This window comes from Propithecus coquereli, unplaced genomic scaffold (genome assembly GCF_000956105.1).
Source record: "Propithecus coquereli isolate 6110/MARCELLA unplaced genomic scaffold, Pcoq_1.0 Scaffold63, whole genome shotgun sequence".
NCBI classification, from domain to species: Eukaryota; Metazoa; Chordata; class Mammalia; order Primates; family Indriidae; genus Propithecus; species Propithecus coquereli.
In genome coordinates this window covers 4,168,081-4,188,480 of record NW_012152285.1, presented here as the reverse complement: position 1 = coordinate 4,188,480, position 20,400 = coordinate 4,168,081, and the positions used below count along the sequence as shown (strand labels likewise).

Here is a 20,400-nt window from a genome sequence, read left to right as displayed (position 1 = left end):
GTTAGCAGTGTGCAGTGGGAAAAAAAAGTTTCCCGGAACTTTAGTGCCTTGCTGGTGAAAGTATAAATTGAACAACTTTTCTGTTGTACGATTTGATGTGATTGGATTTAAGAAACAATGGAGAAATGGTCAAAAAGATCAGAGGACTGATAGATTTCAAGGATGAGGAAAGAGAAATATAGAAGATGATTATGAAGTTTCAAGCCTCATTGTCCAAGAGGATTAGACTATTAACAGAAATGAGTAAGCAGGAGGTGATGGAAAAGAGAACAGATTTAGAAGACCATGAGTACTTGCCCTGGCCTCACTGTCGAGATTCTGTGTAACCTGAGGCAAACTCGCTTAAACTTAGTGTCTGTATTAACATGTAAAATGGTGGTAGCAGAGTGTCGTTGAAATAAATTATTTCAAATGTCCTTTCCAGCTAGACAATTTTGCAATTTTGAGGCATTCTATGACTGTGAATCACATTAGTTAAGCATTTAATTTCTGAGATATGTCTTAAGGGAGGGAAACCACTTTCTCTTAAGAGAAATCTCTTAAGAATATTAGTTTATTCTTTCTAGCATATTAGCTTTACTTTGTAGCTCACAAAATAAGTGGTTATAAATATATGATCTTTATAAAAAATTTGAAATTAATGGAAAAAATATAAGTATACCTGCTTCCTCTCATATTTCTCTAATACTGCATATACATTTGTGTATGTTATCTATGAAAGTCTGGAATTATAATGTTTTGTAGCCTGTGTTTGTCAGCATTATATAGTAAGCTGTTTCCCATACATCATTATATAACCATTCTTTAGTAGCTTTATATAGATGTATGGATAGCTATAACCTGATCAATCTTCTAATAATTATATATGTCAATGTTTCTAATAACATTGAATTAAATGAATTTATACATAAACTTTAATGTATGCCTGTACATTATTTTCCCAAAATAAATGTCTGGTTTAAAGGGCATAGTTTTAAGGCTTTTGATAATCAACTTATACTCTAGAAAATTTGTCCATTACACTCTTCAGTAATACATCAGTGAGTATTTTACCATATTCTTGCAAACACAGACATTTAGTATTTTAAAAAGTTTTTCCTAACAAATGAAAACTGGTACTTCATTTTAATTTGTATTTAAATATAGAAAAGTTAAACATGCTTATTGTACTTACGTATTTCTTTTTATTCTAGAATTGCATTCAGTTTATACACATTTTCCTTTCGGCTTTTGTCATTTGTCTTTAAATCTTTTTATAATATGAACTTCCATTTTTCATATATGTTATAAAAACTTGTTCGCTATTTGTATTTTGTCTTGTGTATTTTGTAACATACACGTTGTAAATGATTATGTATTTAATATTTTTCTGTTCAATTACATCTTTTATTTTTATGCTTAGAAATGTCTTCTTAGGCTATATATGATTATCTACATTTTCTTCCAGTTCTTTTTCTTTTATTAGATATATGTAATATTAATTCATCACTAATTTGATCGTGGTGATTTCTTTACGATATGGACAGAAAGTAAAACTTGTAATCTTTAAATATTTTCATTGGTGACTTGTCAACTTTCTTATTAGTTCTGATAGCTACTCGGTTCCTCTAGAGTTTTCCAGGTAATAATTTATCTGCCAATAAGAGTAACTTAATTCTTTATTTTTTAATAGTTCAGACTTCTCTTTGCTTTTTGTTGTTTCATTGAACTTCCAGGACGATGTCAGGAGGAGAAAAAAACAGTGGTAATGGCACGAATCCTTCTCTTATTAATCTTTATATCCCTTAGCTATATCCAGATTCCAAATGATTTTTCTATTATGTTAATAGTAGCCATTCAAGCATTAGAGGAAGGCTTGTCATGACATTGCCAGTATATCCCCTCTCCTTCCCACTTTCACGTCTAGCATGTTAAAATAGTAAAGATCCCAACAGGCATAGGCAGGTAACCTAGTAGTCAGGTTAGGCTGGTTCTCTGCCGTACTCAGTACCAGCCCTGTGGTGAAGCCGGTTCTCTCCCTATAACCTACACGATTTCCAAGCTTTTCTGGGCGAGGGGAAGGCCGGAGTTTAGAAATTATCACACTGACCGCCACACTAGAAAATTTTTTATTTTTTCTCCTTGGGGCCACGGGTGTTTTATTACAAAAATAGAATAAAAACTTCATAAACAAAATTATCCTAATTTAATGAAAATTTTGTTTTTTTTTATTGTTTTCTGTGAGTTATATCGCAACTTGAAAAATAGTTCTCGGTTTTCCCAAGATGAAGAGACATGAGTTACATATGCTTCATGGAGCCCCGGTCTCAACACTACCGTGAGTTAAGTGCAACTCACATGGCAGTTACTGTGTTATTTGGTAGCGCCAGCCAGTCTTAGAAGCCAAGTCCCTGCCCTCAAAGCGAGGGAAAGCCAGGCTCTCCACAGCCCAGAGGTTGGTCGTCGTTAGGGCCAACGGGCCGCTAGGCTCAGGTCGCCTCCTCTCCGCCCCCTGCAGGCCCGCCCGTGACACCGCCCAGGGCACCCGGCGGGAGCGCGGACCCAGGGAGCCCAGAGCGGGTTCGCCGCAGTTCCGCACGCCCCAGGCCGCCGGCCTCGCAGCAGAGACACTGGGCTCAACGTCGCTCCCTCCCGCCATGGCGCGGGTGCTGATCGTGGGCGCCGGCCTGACAGGAAGCCTGTGCGCCGCGCTGCTCAGGAGAGAGACGTCCGGTCCATTGTACCTCACGGTGTGGGACAAGGCTGGGGACGCAGGTGGGTTATCCAACAGCGGCCGCGGCTTGGTACGTGACGCGGGCCCTCACCGGAGTAAGTCTGAGGAGCAAAGTTCAGACTCTGAGCTGTTCAAGAGCACTGCGCGCCTCGTCACGTGACCGGAGACTTCCGCGGCCCGGGAACAGGCCTGGGAAGGGGCAAGGGGGGGGGCGGCGGCCCAGCTGTGTTGAGGGCGGGGCGGGGGCACGCCGGACTTTCCGAGGAAGGCCGGAGCTAGCAGCCTGGGTGCGGGCCTGACGCGAGTTTGCAATCCTTAGGCCTACCTCTGTCTCTAATAAATGGATTTTTTGTTGTGGTCTGTCTGTGCCTTTGCGGCTTTCTCTAAATTACGAGGATCCCAAAGTGCTCATAGACCAAGACTTTCCGAAGATCTAGTTTACGGAGTCCTGTCATTCTGATGAAACTTGACTGCGTGAATGAAAGAACGTTAGTTGATTCATTCATTCTGACATTTCATTCATCATTTTGTGTTATTTTATCCATTCATCATTTCTTTTACTAAATATATGCACTAGTAACAGTGCTGGACACTGCTGCATTATTCATGACTCCTTTTTTTTTTTTTAAATCTCACAATCAGTGACCAAATTGTCTCTGTTAACTACTTATGAAAATGTTAAATGACAAAAACATCAACTTAAAAAATAATGTTTCTTAATATATTTTAAAAGTAACCCATTTGAGGTAAGCTGGGGTAAATTGCGTGAATTGCAAAGGCTCATTCTAATACTCTTAAAACATTTCCCTGTGGATTAATTCAAGGGGGAAGAATGACTACAGCCAGCAGTCCTCACAATTCACAGTGTACAGCTGACTTGGGTGCTCAGTACATCACCTGCACTCCTCATTATGCCAAAAAACACCAAAGGTGAGTTAGTTGCAAGGAATGGAATCAATCTCAGTAGCTGTATGCTGTAAAAAGATACAAATCATCAATATTTAACGTGGTTAAACTTTGCCTCCTGTAGCATCGTGAAATTACTGTGATATGATTCTTGTTGATGATGTTAGCAGTAAAAGGTTAACCTGAGTAAAGTAGGAAACTATAACACCTACCTCACAGGGTTGTTGAGAAGATTAGACGAGATAATATATGGAACATAGTAAAGGCTGAATATATATCAATTACTAAGTTGGTGTTGAAGAAGAGGGCAAAAAAATAGCTGCGATGAGAGTCAGTCTGCTTAACCAAATTTAAAATTTATGTGCTAAATACATTTCTGTTTGTTTTCATTAATCTTAATTTTGAAATGTACTTATGGAGAAATAGGCCTTTGGCTAATGTCAGCAAAAGATCTGTGGATTCTCAAAACATTTCTGTTCTTCACCCGAATTATAAGTTTTATTTAACACAAAATATACATTGAGTTGAACATATGAAGATTTCTAGTTACAATTTAGAATTATAATCTCTGAGAATTTTTGGAAGAGAATATAGTATTTTAGAGCCAATCATGATATATACTTACATTGTATATATATTGATTTGTTTTATTTAAGCTTTTATGATGAACTGTTTGCTCACGGCATTTTGAAACCTCTCACCTCTCCTATTGAAGGAATGGTGATGAAAGAAGGAGACTGTAACTTTGTGGCACCTCAAGGAGTTTCTTCAATTATTAAGCATTACTTGAAAGAATCAGGTAGGACTAAGATTTTCTATGCCCTCTTTTAAAATTAGCATTTTAAAATAAAAGTTACATGCATAATTAAATATTAACACTATACAGAAAGTTATAAAAAGTAGATGTTCTTCCATTCACCACTCATTTGCTAGTCTTTCTTCCTCCAAAGTAATCACTGATAAGTTTCCACTGTATGCTTCCAGAAAAATGTTTATACATCTGTCTGTTGAGCTACATACCTCATTAGCTTCATATAGAGCTACCATATCACTTTTAAAAATCTCATTTCCGTCATGATTTTAACTTGACTCAAGTTAGATGTGTATACTTATTTAAATACTCAAGTACTTACTAACTGTATTACATATCCATACATGCATATATAAGGGCTTAGAAAATGATACTCCAAAATGAAGACCCTAGAAGCAACTCTCTCTGACCTGCCCCTGTCCTGTCTCTAACCTCTCATTCTCCCTAGAGGCTAGCCATAGAAACTAGAACCCCTTTTCCCCAAGGCAGGTAACAGAAACCAGAACCCCTTTTCCCCAAAGCCAGCTATAAAACCAAAAAATATTATTTTTAACTCCCCCATCCCTCCCCTCACCCCACCTCCTTTCCTTGTGAAAACCAGTTGTAAAGAAATTAATTGACCTATGTGCTGGGTTTCCCTAATCATCTGATTAACATTAGATCATACCCTTTTTGTCCAATCATATTTCTATGTAGCTGTCCATACTTTGTTGAACGTAAGCATAAAATGACAGTTGCCCTGTATCTTTGGGTCTTCATTTTGAAGGCTCTCATGTCACATAAAACTATGATCGAATAAATTTGTATGCCTCAATCTACCTTATCTTTTGTCAGTTGATTTTCAGAGAACCTTTAGAGGGCAAAGGGGAAGTTTTCCCTTCACCCCACACATGCATACAGACATACATATATCCTTTTATTCAATAAACATTTATTGAAAGCTTACTATATGCCCTACCCTGTTTTAGGTGCTGATGATACAAGAACCAAAGTCCCTGCCCTCATGGAGCTGATGTTCTGGCAGAATATTTTGCATCTACCTCCATATTTTGTATGTGTTTAGGGAAATATATATGTTTTATCTTCCAATTTTGCTTTGGAAGTTTTTGGGAGAAGAGGTCATTTTTAATACTTTGCAGCTCACACAGAACCTAATAGTACCTTGTGCATAGTAGGTATAGTGATATAAATTTCTAATATATAAAAATAGTTTATATGTATAGTTGATACATATTAGATCACTATCAGTACTAATTCAACCAATTCTTAGTAAAAACCTATTCATATTTTCAATTGGTAAAGCCTCTTGAGATAATGAATTCTGTGGATTTTCTTATCATTATGTAAAGCATTACTATTATTTCAAAAAGTAACTTTTTAATAAAGAATTATATACTCTTCGTAGAAAACTTGGAAAATACAGAAAAATAGCAGGAAAAATGTCATTATAGTATGTAAATCAATAATAAATCCATTTTGTGACATATTTTGGGCCTATCTACCCCAGTGGTTCTCACACTTGAGTGTGCGTTGTAAACAAGTTTAGGGGGCTTGCTAAACACAAATTGCTGGGCCTAATTCCTAGTTTATGATTCGATAAGGTTGGGGCCTAAGAATTTACATTTCTATTTTTGAATTTCAGAGAAATCTTCTTAATCTTTCACATTATGAAGCTTTTAATTTAAGATAAATCTCTTAAAAATATTAGCTTATTCTTTCTAGTATATTAGTTTTACTTTGTTACCAACGAAATAATTGGTTATAAATATATATCTTCATAAAGGCTTTCTGGTTCCTAGGTGCTGCTGGTGCTGATGTTCTGGGGTCCACACTTAGAGAACCACTGACATACACCTTGCAGAACACCTTGAGGCCATCAGGATACAATTCTAAGACATGCATCTGGAGCATGGCGAATTTTGTAGGCCAGTGGTCTTCAGTCCCCTTAAACACACTCACATACCACTTATAATAACAACATATTGCTCTTTTCAAATGAATAATATGTGAAAACAAAACATATAGAATTGATTGACTTAGTTGAGGCCTGGGACAGGGCCACGGACCAAGTGAGGCAAGTGGGGTGAGACAGCCTAAATAAATAAAACGGGGTGAAGCAGACAGAGCTGCTCTAGTTCTAGTAAAGGAGATGGTGGATGTGTGTTGAGAGTGCACATATTTGCACCTTCCCCAAGCCAGGGTCTTAGAAAAACCTGTAGGCAAATTGGAGCTCTGTTTACAAGCCCTTGCTTTAGTCTTTGAACAGAATGTTGCTCGCTGCCTCAAACAGATTGATCTCTTGGCCTAGTTAGCACCATGTTCCTTCTATCATTTGTATTTGATTTAAAAAAATTCGAATGCCTACTGTGGTGTAGGATTATTCAAGGGACAATGAAAGAGGTACAAGTATAAGAGATGAGAAGACCCGACGTGGAGGAACCTAGAGTATTATTGGATAGATAAGACATAAATAAAGCATGCAGATATTTTGAATCAATCTAAAAATGAGTGGTAAAGGCAGTGATGGCTGAAGGACGTTACAGACAGGAAGGATCACATGGAGCTGGAGTGGCTACAGAGAGGAAGCCTGGTGGATGAGGTTGGACTTTTGCTGGGTTTTTAGTGACTAGGAACATGAGCTGTCCCAGGTAATGATGAACAGGATCTTTCAGTGTGCTTTTTTCCCCCTCATTGCATTTTCATTTCTCTTTACTACATGAGGGTGAATAAAATTGGATTTGTTTTTAAATAAAAATTTTCTAAAAGCTAGACTGTAAGGTAAGTATTAGTGTATCAAGGAGACCTAATGAACCAATTATACATTCTCATCTTTCAGTTTATGGTTCATAATTCATTCTTTTAAACAAATATTTATTAAATACCTAGTATGTGCCAAATTCCATGCCATATATGCTATATGCTATACATAGAAACAAAACAGACATAATTTGTGGCTCGTAGGGCTTACAGATTAAAAGAGAAGACAATATTAAACAAATAATTAGGCAAATAATTATTAAAATATCATTTTGTTAAGTGCCAAGAAGGAAAATGTGATGGGAAGGTACTCTATGTTTCTCTAAATTTGTACTCTTCTCAATGAAGGTAATTGATCTATTGATGAAAATTGACATTTCTCTTACAGAGACCTCTTTCAGGTCCTTTAATAAAGGGTATTAATTCCTTTAATAGGGAATATTGCTCTTCTCACTATTACTAGAAAGAATTAATTGCTAACACCTTTACTGAAATGTATACTTGCCCTGCAAAATGATGAGCTTTAGAGTCAGATAGATGTAATGTTAAATCATGGCATGACATTGCTCAATCTGTTTTCTTATCTGTAAAATAAATTGATATTAATATAATGTGTATCAGGTGGTCAGCCTACAGTAGATGCTTAATGAAAGGTAGCCATGGTTATTGTTTTTATTAGTAGTAGTAATTGTAGTAGTATTTTTTTTTTCAGAGCAGGCCTTGATAGGGAGGTCCAGGAGGGCCAAAGGAGGATGAATTCCCACCAAATTAGAAAGTAAAGAAAGAGAACCTGGGCACCATAGAAAGACAAACTTGATCATTGCATTCACTTGACTGGACTCTGTTTGTGACGATTCACATCCTCTTTATTCATATTTAGAGAATCCTGATAATGGGAATGATTTTACTCTTGGAGCAGGTGCGGAAGTCTACTTCAGGCAGTGTGTGACCCAGATCAACCTGAGAAATGACAAGTGGGAAGTCTCCAGAGAAACAGGCTCCCCTGAGCAGTTTGATCTTGTTGTCCTCACGATGCCAGTTCCTCAGATTCTGCAGCTTCACGGTGACATCACCAACTGTGAGTCTGCCTTTGTTCTTTACCTATTTCAGGAAATGAGGTTTCTTTGACAGAGTATGAATTTGGTTTAACTCTCTTAACAAAGGGAAGATTATACATTCTATTGATTTGCATGATACTTGTGGTCCAGTTCATAATTTTATTCTAGGCCAACATGAAACCCCTAGAATTTTTTTTTAACTGGTTAAAAGTAGAACATTTTTCTTTGCCCTTGCCTTCAATAAGTCAGTATTGTTTATGGACATACAGTGGTTCGGCCTAAAAGTAGAGTTTCTTTGTGGCCATTTTGGAGAAAAGAAGGTTTTTATAATACAAACACTTGCTTGAGTTGCCTCATTTCCTGTGTTTTTGCTCTCCGGGTTGCCCTCTAGGTATTTACTTCTGTTTGAGGCAATTGCCTAGCCACTTTGTGAAAGAGACTCCTAAGAGAAGGGATGGATGGGAGGGGGGTGAGTGAATTATGCTGAAGGAGCTAAAATTATGCTAAAAGAGCCAAAATTATAATATAGTAACTAAAATTCAAAGAAAGTGCCTCTGTCTGAAATAATAAAGACAAAAAAAGAGTATTTTCTTGCTAAAGATAACACAGGTATATTTTAAGGAGAAATGTGATGGGCTATTGATAAGTAGAATGACATCTTATTTAGCAAATCAGATGTCACTATTTTATGATATGGAATCAATTTTCATATGGAGAGAAACTTTCAAATTTCAAATTTCACTGGCTTGGGGCATGAGAAGGGATTGTACAAAAACTCAGTTGCTCACAAAGAAAATTAGAATATGAGAAAAGAGAGGATAAGGAAACTAGAATGTAATGACCTCATCACCAAGTAGTTTCTTTATGTCACCTAAGTTTGACTTTGCCATATACCTCCTCTAAAGATCAGCTATGGTTCCATTCCAACACAGAAAGAACCTGACATGAGTTTTCTATTCTTTTTAATAAGGTTGCACTTAATGGATTAACCCTATTAAGTTTTAGATACCTGTTCATTTGAACCTGGTGAAATTATTGTTACATATGGTGATAATAGCTAATGCGTTACCATCAAAATTGATTTTGTAATCAAATTTTGTAGAGCCATCAATAGGCATTGATTGGTATTTATTCCTAATCACTAACTAGGGAATATTATTGAGTAGAGAGGATTATTATTAAGTCCATTTAATATGCTGATTAGAATTTGCAAATTAAGGCAGGGTATTTTTAAAAGTTGCTCTCCAATTGCACACTATGTGTTTATATGCTTTATATGTTTTATATGTATATATGGTTTGTATGTTTTGGAAATATTTTAAAATAGGATACTTTTATTGACAATGTTTCATCTCATGAACATCTAGGTAATAGAAAACAATATTTAAATAGTGACTATTACTAGGTTTATCTATGTAAAATTGTGGTTTTGTAGGTTAAAAATGGTCATATATTGGCAATTTCATGTGGTTCAGCCTAAATACTATATAGAGGTAATAAATTGGTACACAGGTTGGAAAAAATTAATGAAGAAAGCCAATAACTTGTGATGTAGATCTGAAGTTTTTTAGGATCATAAAGACTACTTTGACATGTACTTCTAATTTGATTTGTTATATCTAATTATAGTACTTTTTAAAATTTTCTATAAGGTATTGACAAGCCTTTAATATTATGATGTTTTATTTTTATCATTTTAATTGCTGTTATTTTTAAACTCTTTCTAATTCTTTAGATACTGCACTTGGTTTAGCATTATTCACTTTATCTTTAATAACCTATAGATAGTAAACTTTGTTTAACTTCTTTTTAATATAAAATGTGTGGTGAAGAGAATGTGTATGGAGGGTCTGATTTTCTATCCTTCTCTGAAATAGACTCTAATCTACAAATAGCCAATTTAGGAATGTCATTTACGTGCAAATATCTTTCCTAGTTGACAAATGCTGTTCATTCAGGGGTGGGTGAGAAGTTGGATACCTAAGATTTTCACAACTCCTGAGGGTTCCTGGTGCACTGACACCAGAAGCTTCTGATAAATCCACAGACATCTCTTTCCTGCCACTGTGGCTCAGCACAGGTGAGATGAGGGTGGTAGAAAGTTTGTTCTTTTCCTGCCAGTGATGCGGAGCATAGGAGGAAGGAGAAGAAGACATGCCAGTGCCCAAATTAGAATGTATAGTATCCGTGTGAACCAGACTTTGGGTATATTGTAAGTGAACTCTGAGATCCAGAGATGAGTAGGACAGTAGTATCAGCAAAAGGCATGTGTGGAGAGTCCGAAAGCTAAAATTCCTGTACTAAGTACTAAGAGAGGATTCAGATATGAGAACAAAGGGAATAAAGGTATTTAACCATACCTAACAAGTAGTATGGCAGGGAGGATACATTTCTCCAACTAGGTACACTTATTCACTTAGCCTTTGTGTTATCAGGCCAGTTTTCCTTACTGATACTGTAATTCTAGCTGACAATGTTCATTCTAAACATAGAAAACTCAGAATTGGAGGGGGTCTTAGAGAGCATCTGGTTTTATCTTTTAGCCTTTGCATGAGTTTTTTTTTTAAAACACTTTATTAAGGTATTATTGTCATATGAAAAGGTATACATAATGTATACAACTTGATGAGTTTGGAGATAAGGATAACATTCATAAAACCATTACCACAATCTATGCCATAAACATATTTATCACCTCCAAATATTTCACCTCCCTTCTTTATTTGTTATATTTTTCTTTTATAAAAAGAACATAGCATGCAAGATCTACCCCCTTAGCAAAATTTTAAGTGTACAATATAGTATTGTTAACTATGGGCACTATGCAATATAGTAGATCTCTAAGATTTGTTTATTTTGCATAACTGAAACTTTGTACCCTTTAACTAAAGCTTTCCTTTTTTCCACCCTGAAGCCTCTGGAACAAAAACTATAAAAAAAGTCCTAGATAGCAATAATCTGGTGAGAACACTACCCTTACAAAATGATGCATGATATACCCCATCACTCTCATTGTATCTCTGCCCAAGAATTAAATTTCAGGAAAAAGCATCCTATTGACCTGGCCTGGGTTTTATTCCCACCCCATGGCAAAGCATTGCAATGTCCTTGATTATAATTCTATTGCATTGCATGTAATCAATGGGGAAAAAGTAATACCCCCAAATAAATATAGGAACTGTCAGGAAGAAAATTTACATGCTGAATAATCAAAAACAATGAGTGTTCACTGCATAGGTGTTCTTTAATATTTGTAAAACGAGTGAATGACTGATTTACTACTGAACAAATGCGTTCCCAAAAGACCGGAGGAGCTACTTAAATTTCACTCGTCCAAATTGCTTTTCCACATTCTCTGTAAAGTGCTCATTAGTATAATTCCATAATAGACTGGTTTTCTTATTTATTTCATATCCTATTTTCTTTAAATATGGATTTGTATGAAGAAGGAAAGAGAAACCTTATACTGACAATGGGCTTTATTTCTTTAAAATACTGGTTATTTATGTTTAAGTCTAGATCTGAAAATTATGTTGATACATATTGCTTTAACTTGCATTCATTTCATTAGTTGTACGTGTTGGTTTTAATTCATTCACTTTTTATTAATTTATTAATTTTCAAATAGTACATTGTTCTGTGTGAGGTTCCATTGAGCAGCTAAGAAGGGTGTCTTAAAGCATGCCCTGGAATATGAATTGACATCCTCTTTGGTACCCGAGCTGCTTTCTTTACCCTTAATCCTGTGTGTCTGGAGAGTCCAATCTAATATCTGTGGGCTCTAGAATTGAAATCCTAAATCTTTGAGAGAATTTCAGATTTCTGATAATATTGCTACTAGGAAAAAATTGACACTTTGAGTTTTAAATTGGAATACTTTTCTGTTAAAATCTCAAATATTTGAAACACCTGTTTTGATACCTTTTCATGTATCTGAACAAGATAGCCAAAAGCCACATCTTGTTTCCCTTAACAAAGGTTAAAACACAGGTTAAAAAAAAATGCCTGGTGATAGTCATCCCCAGGCCTGAAAAAAAGAACTAGAATGGTCGACATACTATGTCCACATTAAGGTATTTGAGTACGGAGTGGTCAGCTTGCCTGTGGTGGATTTTTGTTGCTATTGTTTTGTTTTGTTTTTAACCCTACATGAGATAGGCATGCATCCAAATCACTGGAAGGGCTTGTTAAAACACAGATTACTGGGCCACACTCTGAGTTTCTGGTTGAATGGGGGTGTGTGTAGACAATTTGCATTCCTTACAAGTTTCCAGATGATGCTGAAGTTGCCAGTACAAGGCCAACACTGTAAGAATCATTCCTTTGCCTTAGACAATCAACTAGTTTATAAAACAGAGCAATAGATCTTCAGAAAGGGACTCACCTTGCAAACAGGTAATTCTAATGTGCAGCCAGGGTTGAGAATTGCTGTCATGAAGCGTCAGCCTAGCCACACAATTTGTGGCTTCTTTTCTTACATTTGCATCCTTGTTTTGCATGTCTTGATCACATGAAGCCCTGGCAGATCTCACCTTGCATTGTTGAGCTGAGTCTCATGCTTTCCTCTGCTTGGTACTTGTTGGCTCACCTCTTACCTGACTTTGCCGCCTCAACCCCACAACACACACCTATTTGATTTAATTTAATTAATTTATTTATTTATTGAGAAAGAGTCTCTCTCTGTCACCCTGGCTAGAGTGCTGTGGCATCAGCCTAGCTCATAGCAACCTCAAACTCCTGAGCTCAAGTGATGCTCCTGCCTCAGCCTCCCAAGTAGCTGGTACTACAGGCATGCGCCACCATGCCTGGCTAATTTTTTCTATTGTTTTGGTAGAGACAGGGTCTCACTCTTGCTCAGGCTGGTCTCAAACTCCTGACCTCAAGTGATCCTCCTACCCAGAGTACTAGGATTACAGGCGTGAGCCACCGTGCCTGGCCCACCTCTTTTATTTTTAAACAGCTTTAAGATATAATTCATATACCACATAATTCACCTGTTTAAAGTGTGCAATTCAGTAGTTTCTTGTATATTCACTGACATATGCAAGCGTCACCAATGTCTAAAATCAGTCAATTTTAGAATATTTTTATCACCTCAGAAAGAAACCCTGTACACTGTAACTCTCACCCCCATCCCTCCATCTGGCCCTAAGCAACCACTAATCTACTATCTATCTCCACAGATGTCCCTATTATCTGGATCCTTAAGAAAAGTTTTTCTGCAGCTCTGCTTTGCTGCTACCTATAACACATTTCACTGATTTTTCTCCTGCTTTCATTGTGTCTGTCTGAGCCTGACCCGTGAAGTCACTGAATTTTAGAGGATACCTCATCTTGCCTTGAAGCCCATGAGTTATAGCAAAACAGAATGTGGTGATGGTGGACCAGGCTCCAGGGCTATGGGGTGGCAGTGGATATTGATAATGCCTGTAGCTTTTGACGTTGTTGCGCAGCTGAAATTGACACTGGATTTCACAGAGAAATGGCCTTTTATGCCACTTTTAGAAAGAAAACTGGTAATAAGTATGGTTTATAGATCTTAGATTTAGAACCATAGTAGAAATTGTTCTTTGAGGATGAGCATAACTGCTATTATATCTCAAAAGCAATTTTTTCCTGTGAGTATCAGTGTCACTATGTGGCAAAAATATAGCTTCTTTTATAGTACAGTGTGTGGTAATATAGAAGGAATTAGAATATTTATTAGATGACTATAGGCAAAGTAAAAAACTATTTTCACAGACCTCTTTCAGGAATCTATCTCATCTGTTGCCATAGTCATTTAAAGCAGGATAATTTATTGCCATGGAGATCTGCAATAATTGGATTGATTTTGAGATTGTTTTAGTAACATACTATAACATTTTATTACAATACAGTACAGCTATCAGTCAGTGTCTTCAGTTGTACCATAAATTACATATTCTGATATTTAAAAGCTGCATAGTTTTGTGTATCAAGAGAGACCCTTCAACATTGCATTTTGAAAGCATTTTTCAATATTTGTATTGGTGACATCCAAAACAGAACACCATGGCAGAGACTAACTCCTAAGATGTGTTTAAGGGCCTGCTAATTAATAATTTTATTTATATCTTTAACATCTTATTTTTTTGTGTGTACTTGACCTGTGTTGGGCTGAGGAAGATAACTTAATTCATCTACTATCATTGCTTTTTTTTCTGTCTTTCCTGGGCTTTTTTTTTTTTGTGGAAATTTTTGCTTTATGATTTTATTACATTCATAATAGACCTTCATTATAACTATAACCTTTGACTTAAAAAAGTTCTCTCTTTAGTCTCATTTTAATTTTATTTTGCTTTCATATCAACTTTGACTGATACATGAGATGCTCTTTCTTTTATCTTCATTTGTCTGGTGCATCCTTTTTACTTAGAACGTTTCAGGGATACTTTATTTTAGAGGCATCTCTTTTATATTTGTTCATCTTTGAGTCCAGTAATTTCATAAATATGTATCTTACTGTTATTAATTTTGTGTGTCAGCTTTTCATGGGACATGTTGTCCACTTTTACCTTGAAGATTCAGTTTTTCCCTTATTTCCGGGTAAGTTTCCTTTTAATACTTATTTGAAGATTTATGTCGGCTCTATTTTTTACCATCTCAGCATATCAGCAAAAATGTATAGTATCTCCCTCTCATAGCTGCCATTTTCTCTTAACTCATTGTCCCCTTTAATGTTTGCATTACTTTTTACTTTTTTTCTAGCCTTCTTTTCATGTCACCCATGTAATTTTCAAAAGAATTCCTTTTGTCCTCTTCCTTGACGTGTTGTTTCAGGGAGATCATATCTGCTTTTACTGTTACTGAGTAAATGTCTGAGTGTTTGCTGAACTAATTTGCTTCCTGGAAAAATGTTTCTAAATATATGTTTTTCATCAGCTCATGTGTTAGGTTCTGTTCTGTTGTTTTCCTACTTTTCTCTGCAAAAGGCCCCTCTCCAATCGTTACTCATCCATCTTTGAGTGGGGGTAATTCTGTCAATTTTGTGAAGATTAGTGTTATGGGGCAAGACCAGACCTTTCAGTAAAGGCATGTTTTCTCAAAACACTTTCTGTGTACATTTTGTAAATATTTACCTGTGAACAATAGAATGCTAGTGATTATTAGTATAATAAAATATTTATTAACATGGATGGAAAGATCTAAAAATATTTTTGATTTGAAAAAAGATAAAAATATGTATTTGTATTTCTTTTCCATCTATGAAAAATAGTTTGATAAATGTATTAACATTGTTTATTGCTCAGATATGATTTTCAATTTTTTCTTTACAATTTTTTGAATAGCCATAACTTTGAAAATAAGGATAATTTACTCTTATTATAAAAAGATGATAACATTGACGCCATTTTATAAAATGTATCATGCTAAATAGGAAATAGATCTTTTTTCCTTTTCTTATTTAGTGGAGGAGTATTGTGGGAGATATAGGCTATTTATGATGAAAATGTTTAAAAATAACTTACTTGGTATATTTGACTGAGGGTGAGGGTCTTTGGGATGTTGTGTTGTGTTTATTCAGTTCAGAATTGGACCCCATGCAGATCATTCTGTGTTTACCTCTTTGTCATGAAATAACTCTCTCTGGCAGTAAAGGGTTAAACTAGAATGTCCTCTCAGAGATCCTTTTATATTTGTGGGTCTAAATCAAAGGGATTAAAACATCTGCTTTCTCTTTGTTTTATAAATCTCAATAATGACCTCAGTATGAGGAATTAGTTACTGTCTACCCATCTGTTTTCTGGAGAACCTTAAATATGCTCATTTGATTATTAGACATCTTAAGAGTCTGTGAAAAAGACATCCTGTTACAAAGCCATATATTGCCATCTAGTGGATCAAGTATGTATAGCTGTGCCCCTTAGTATTTTTAAACTAGAGAGGACTGGGAAGATTATCAAAACAGAATAACCCTGTAACTATAATATAATTCACAAACCACATATCACAGGGAAATAAATTTAGGCCTGTGAGAATTAACTAACTTAATGTAAAGTCCAGAGTTAATTAGCGACAGAACTAGGGATAAGCTACAGGTTTCACATTTGTATAGACTATGAACAGCATCATGTATTTAGTTTTCTCTGTTTTTCTTCTCTTTCTCTTCTTCTCTTTAAATCATATCTAGCCTTTAATATCAGCATAAGTACCATTTCTTACAGGAAAGAATTCCCTTTTGATTATAGTGTAATCTGATTTTTCATTATCCAACGTTCTCTCTGTTTTGTTTTTTATGGAAGAAACAAAACTACTTTTTTATTTTGGCTATTATTATATTTATTACATTCCCCCAACTGGGAGAATAGGGAATCCTCATGTATCATATTTGAACCTCTTATGATTTACCTTCTGGTTCTATCATTGTGCTACTCTGTGTATATTCACATTGCAAAGATTAACTCACTTAATCCCCAGAACAATCCTAGAATGATTATCATCTCCATTCTTGGTGGTGAAGCTGAGATGTGAGGTTTAGCAGTGTGACTCCAGAACTTGTACTCTGAACCACTGTGATGTATGCCTCTCCCATAGGTACTTTAATCCTAGACTATCCTATTACTGATTGTTTCATTTGGGTATGAGTTCCCACAGTGTCCTGCTCATTCTTGATCACCATGTTTTCCAAAGTTGACTAATGAAAATCACTAGTTAAAAAAAAATTTAAGGGGGACTTTTGTGAAAATTTTGGTTCCCAAGGTTTGGCTAGGGCCCAGGAATCTGTATCTTTAGCAAGCACCTCACGGGATTTCTCCCCCTGCAATTAGGCCTGTTTGAGATATTCTGCTCTTTCACAGCATTCATCAAGTTTTATTGTGATCCTCATTTTTTAATGTCTTCCCCACTAAACCATAAAATCCACAAAGAAAGGAGTCCTGTATCCACTCTGTCCTCACCCAGCATCAAGCCCTGTGTCACACACAGACCCGACACCACTAGTAGTTGTTCAGCCAATACCTGTAGAATGAATCTGTTTTATTTCCCAACTTGATTATAAGCTTCTAGGGGCAAGAGAGAGTTTCAGAATATTTTGGTTCCTGTTTGGTACCTGGTTCACAGTGCCAGGATAAAAGGGTGAACCTTGGATGGATCATAGAATTTTAGGACTAGAAGGAAGCTTGGGGCCCATTACTGCTTCCACTCTGATCAGGAATTTAAGATATGACCTGCCCTGTACAAGATTGCAGTTTATTAGGGGTCGGGCAGGAGAAGGTGTGGTCAAGAAAAAGGAGGCGCATTTCAAATACCATTATTGTGTTGACTTCATGTTTTGTGCACACTTAAGTAGAGCTCTTCATTAGGCATTCATGGGCTAAAACCCACATACCTAACTTCCCTGCCATAGTCTTCCATTCTCCTGCTAAGAGAGTGGCAGAGGCAGTGGAAAAGAATTAGGATAAGCCTTATAAAATAAAATAGGTGGAGTATGGTGAGTGATTATGAGGAATGAGGAGTTTGGAAGGCTTCTTTCCCCTATACCATGTCGCCTCCCACGTGGGGCTCCTCAGGTTTTCCTCCATACCTTTAGATGAAAGGAATGCATGTTTTTAAAGGTCTCCTAATCAATATGCACCCTTAATAGTGCAGTGTGCTATCTCATATCCTTAACCCAAGAATGTTCTTTTTTCTTTTTTTTTTCTTGCTAAAGAAAGAAAGAAACTAGGTATGATGCTCAAATGTCCCTGTGAGGGGCAGTTCTCCTATCCCTGTGTGTACTCACATGCACTCTTGCCCCTACCAAATGCTTCTGTAGGGGGGAAAACCATATTCAGGTGAGCAGAAATGTATCAGTGGTATATCTCCAGTGAGGGATAGGGAGAAGAAATGTACTAGTCCTGTTCTGACCTTTCTCTGCAAAAACACTGCTAATTTTGGACCCAGGGTCTTATGTTGTAGTTGCCGTAAGTTACCGAATATCACTTTAGGAAGAAGATGAATGAAAACAAAAGTCAGGTCTTTGCAGAAGATTTGGCCACAGATCAGAAAGGTTCCCAAGAGGAAAATTGAGAGAGGCTAGTAGAGTCATGGAGTAGGTCTTTTTTCTTCAGAATTACTAGTCAATCTTGAGTTCCTTGAATGAATAATACATTCTCCTTCTGTGCTTTTGCTCACAAATCTCCCCTGGCCAGGAGTAACCTGATGCATGCTCTGTGTTCTCCCTCCTTCAGAGCCTGTGAGTTCAAAGGCATCTCTGACTGCTCCATTCCTCAGGGAAAGCACCTCAGAGGCTCTTCTAACAGTCGTGTTTTGTACCACTCATTAACTTCCAGCATTGGCTACTTTATAGGAGGTAAGAGCATGGATCCAGAGTGCCAAGGTTTATAACCCAGCCCTGCCTCTTACAGTCTGGTGACCTGGGGAAGCTACTTAACCTCTTTGAACTCTAGTTTTCACATCTATACAGTGAAGATAAATTACATTATCTACCATACATAAAATTATAGTGAGGAATAAATAAAATCTGAGTAGAGGATTTATAGGTGTGTCAGGCACATGGTAAGCACATAGCCATTATTAATAATGGGATTATTAATAATCCCAATAATTTTTATTATAATGGGATTGTTAATAATTCCAATAATTTTTTAATGTTTATGACTTCTTTACTATCAAGGAATAGGTCTGAAATGTCTATTTAAGATGTAGTGTGTTTGGTGTTGGGGATTACACAAAGGTGACCATTTTATTTCCAGGAATTTATAAGTATGATTCATTTGAGACATATTCATTGTTATAAAAAAAGCATGATAATTTCCTTCAAAACTCTACATTAATTAACTTTTAATTAATGAACCAATCACTTTTACCAAAGGAGTTAGTCATCTGAAGTTTTTGCAAGTCAACTGTGATGTTTTTCTAAATGTCACCTTTCTTGGAAGGGGTACAACCTCACTTGTCCCCTGCTCCTTCTTCACTCTTTGTCCCCAAACGTGTGCCAGAGTGGAGGAAATAAAAATGTTGTCACAGATGTCTACCCCCATCCACTTGCCCTGCCTTGCCCACTGTCCACAGGATCATTCCTGTCTCTGAGGAAGCATCATGACGGGACTATTTCTCAAGTGCCCTTGTGTCCCTAACTTTTTTCTAGATAATAACTCAAGTAAATTTAGAAGGTGCAGTGCCCATTTGCCAGGTGTTCTCATGAAACTGTGTGAATGGCTAGAAAAATAACAGATGAGCTTCACTTTTGGCAAATGTAAGAGTGATGTGTTAGGAGAAACTCATGTGAAAGAATGCTTATAAAATGGTGTGGTCTGAACTCTAGGTTACAAATAAGAAAATGGTAGTGAGAGTCTCAGTAGACCATTCAGAATATCAGTACAATGCATTTCTAAAGAAACAGCTGCCAGAAAAATCCTGGATATCAATCATAAGTATATTGGAAACAAAGTGGGAAACATTACTTTGCCCTTGTGTAAAACAGTGGTATATTTGTATCCAGAATACTATGTGGTCAACTTGAGTGAGAGTCTACAACATTAGGGTGCAAGGAATGTCTTTTCCTTTTTTTCTCTTAAGTTTACAAACTATCTGCTCTGAACATCTCTTCACCTGCTATAAAAAACTCAATCTTAGTCATCAGTAGAGCTTCCTCCCTGCCCTTTGAAATCACACAGAAATTCCAGACATTTATAGTGCCAGAAAACTAAGGAAATGTGGGGCCTAAGTCCATAAGATTATGGTCATTACTGTGGCTCTTATGCTATGAAGTGCTTAGGCCCAGGCCTGGTCCTCTGGCATTTGTTAGGTGCTTTGTTTAGTTTGGATTCCGGGATGCCTCTCATGGGATAGCACAGAACTAACCACAGAGATCCTGGCTGAGAGGCAGGTTCCACAGGCATTCTGCAGCAAGATCCACCCGGGCAAGTGGGAGCCAGCTTTCTACCATGCACAGGAATCCCTCAAACCCCTATACCCTGTGCCTTAAATATTAAATGCAGTAATCCCCCATCTCCCCTTCTGGTTGTGCTTCTCCCCTTAAAGCACTCATCTCCATCCCCTACCCTCCAATTTTTAGGGATCCACCAGTTTAATCTACCTTAAGATCCTGCAAGAGAAAGATGCTCTACTTTCTCCTTTGTGTGTGTGTGTGTATGTGTGTGTGTGTGTGTGTGTCTGTATGTGTGTGTGTG

General features: G+C 36.7%; 1 protein-coding gene across 1 annotated transcript in view; it reads left to right on the top strand.

The window, feature by feature from the left end:
* The first annotated feature begins 2,519 nt into the window (after window positions 1-2,519).
* Window positions 2,520-20,400, top strand: part of RNLS (renalase, FAD-dependent amine oxidase) — a 265,826-nt gene continuing 247,945 nt past the window's right edge. Inside the window, exons 1-4 of the mRNA XM_012659689.1 lie at window positions 2,520-2,754; window positions 3,538-3,643; window positions 4,276-4,418; window positions 8,107-8,265. Of these exons, the coding sequence (XP_012515143.1) occupies window positions 2,637-2,754; window positions 3,538-3,643; window positions 4,276-4,418; window positions 8,107-8,265 (526 nt within the window). The 5' untranslated portion in view covers window positions 2,520-2,636. The remainder of the gene's footprint in view (window positions 2,755-3,537; window positions 3,644-4,275; window positions 4,419-8,106; window positions 8,266-20,400) is intronic.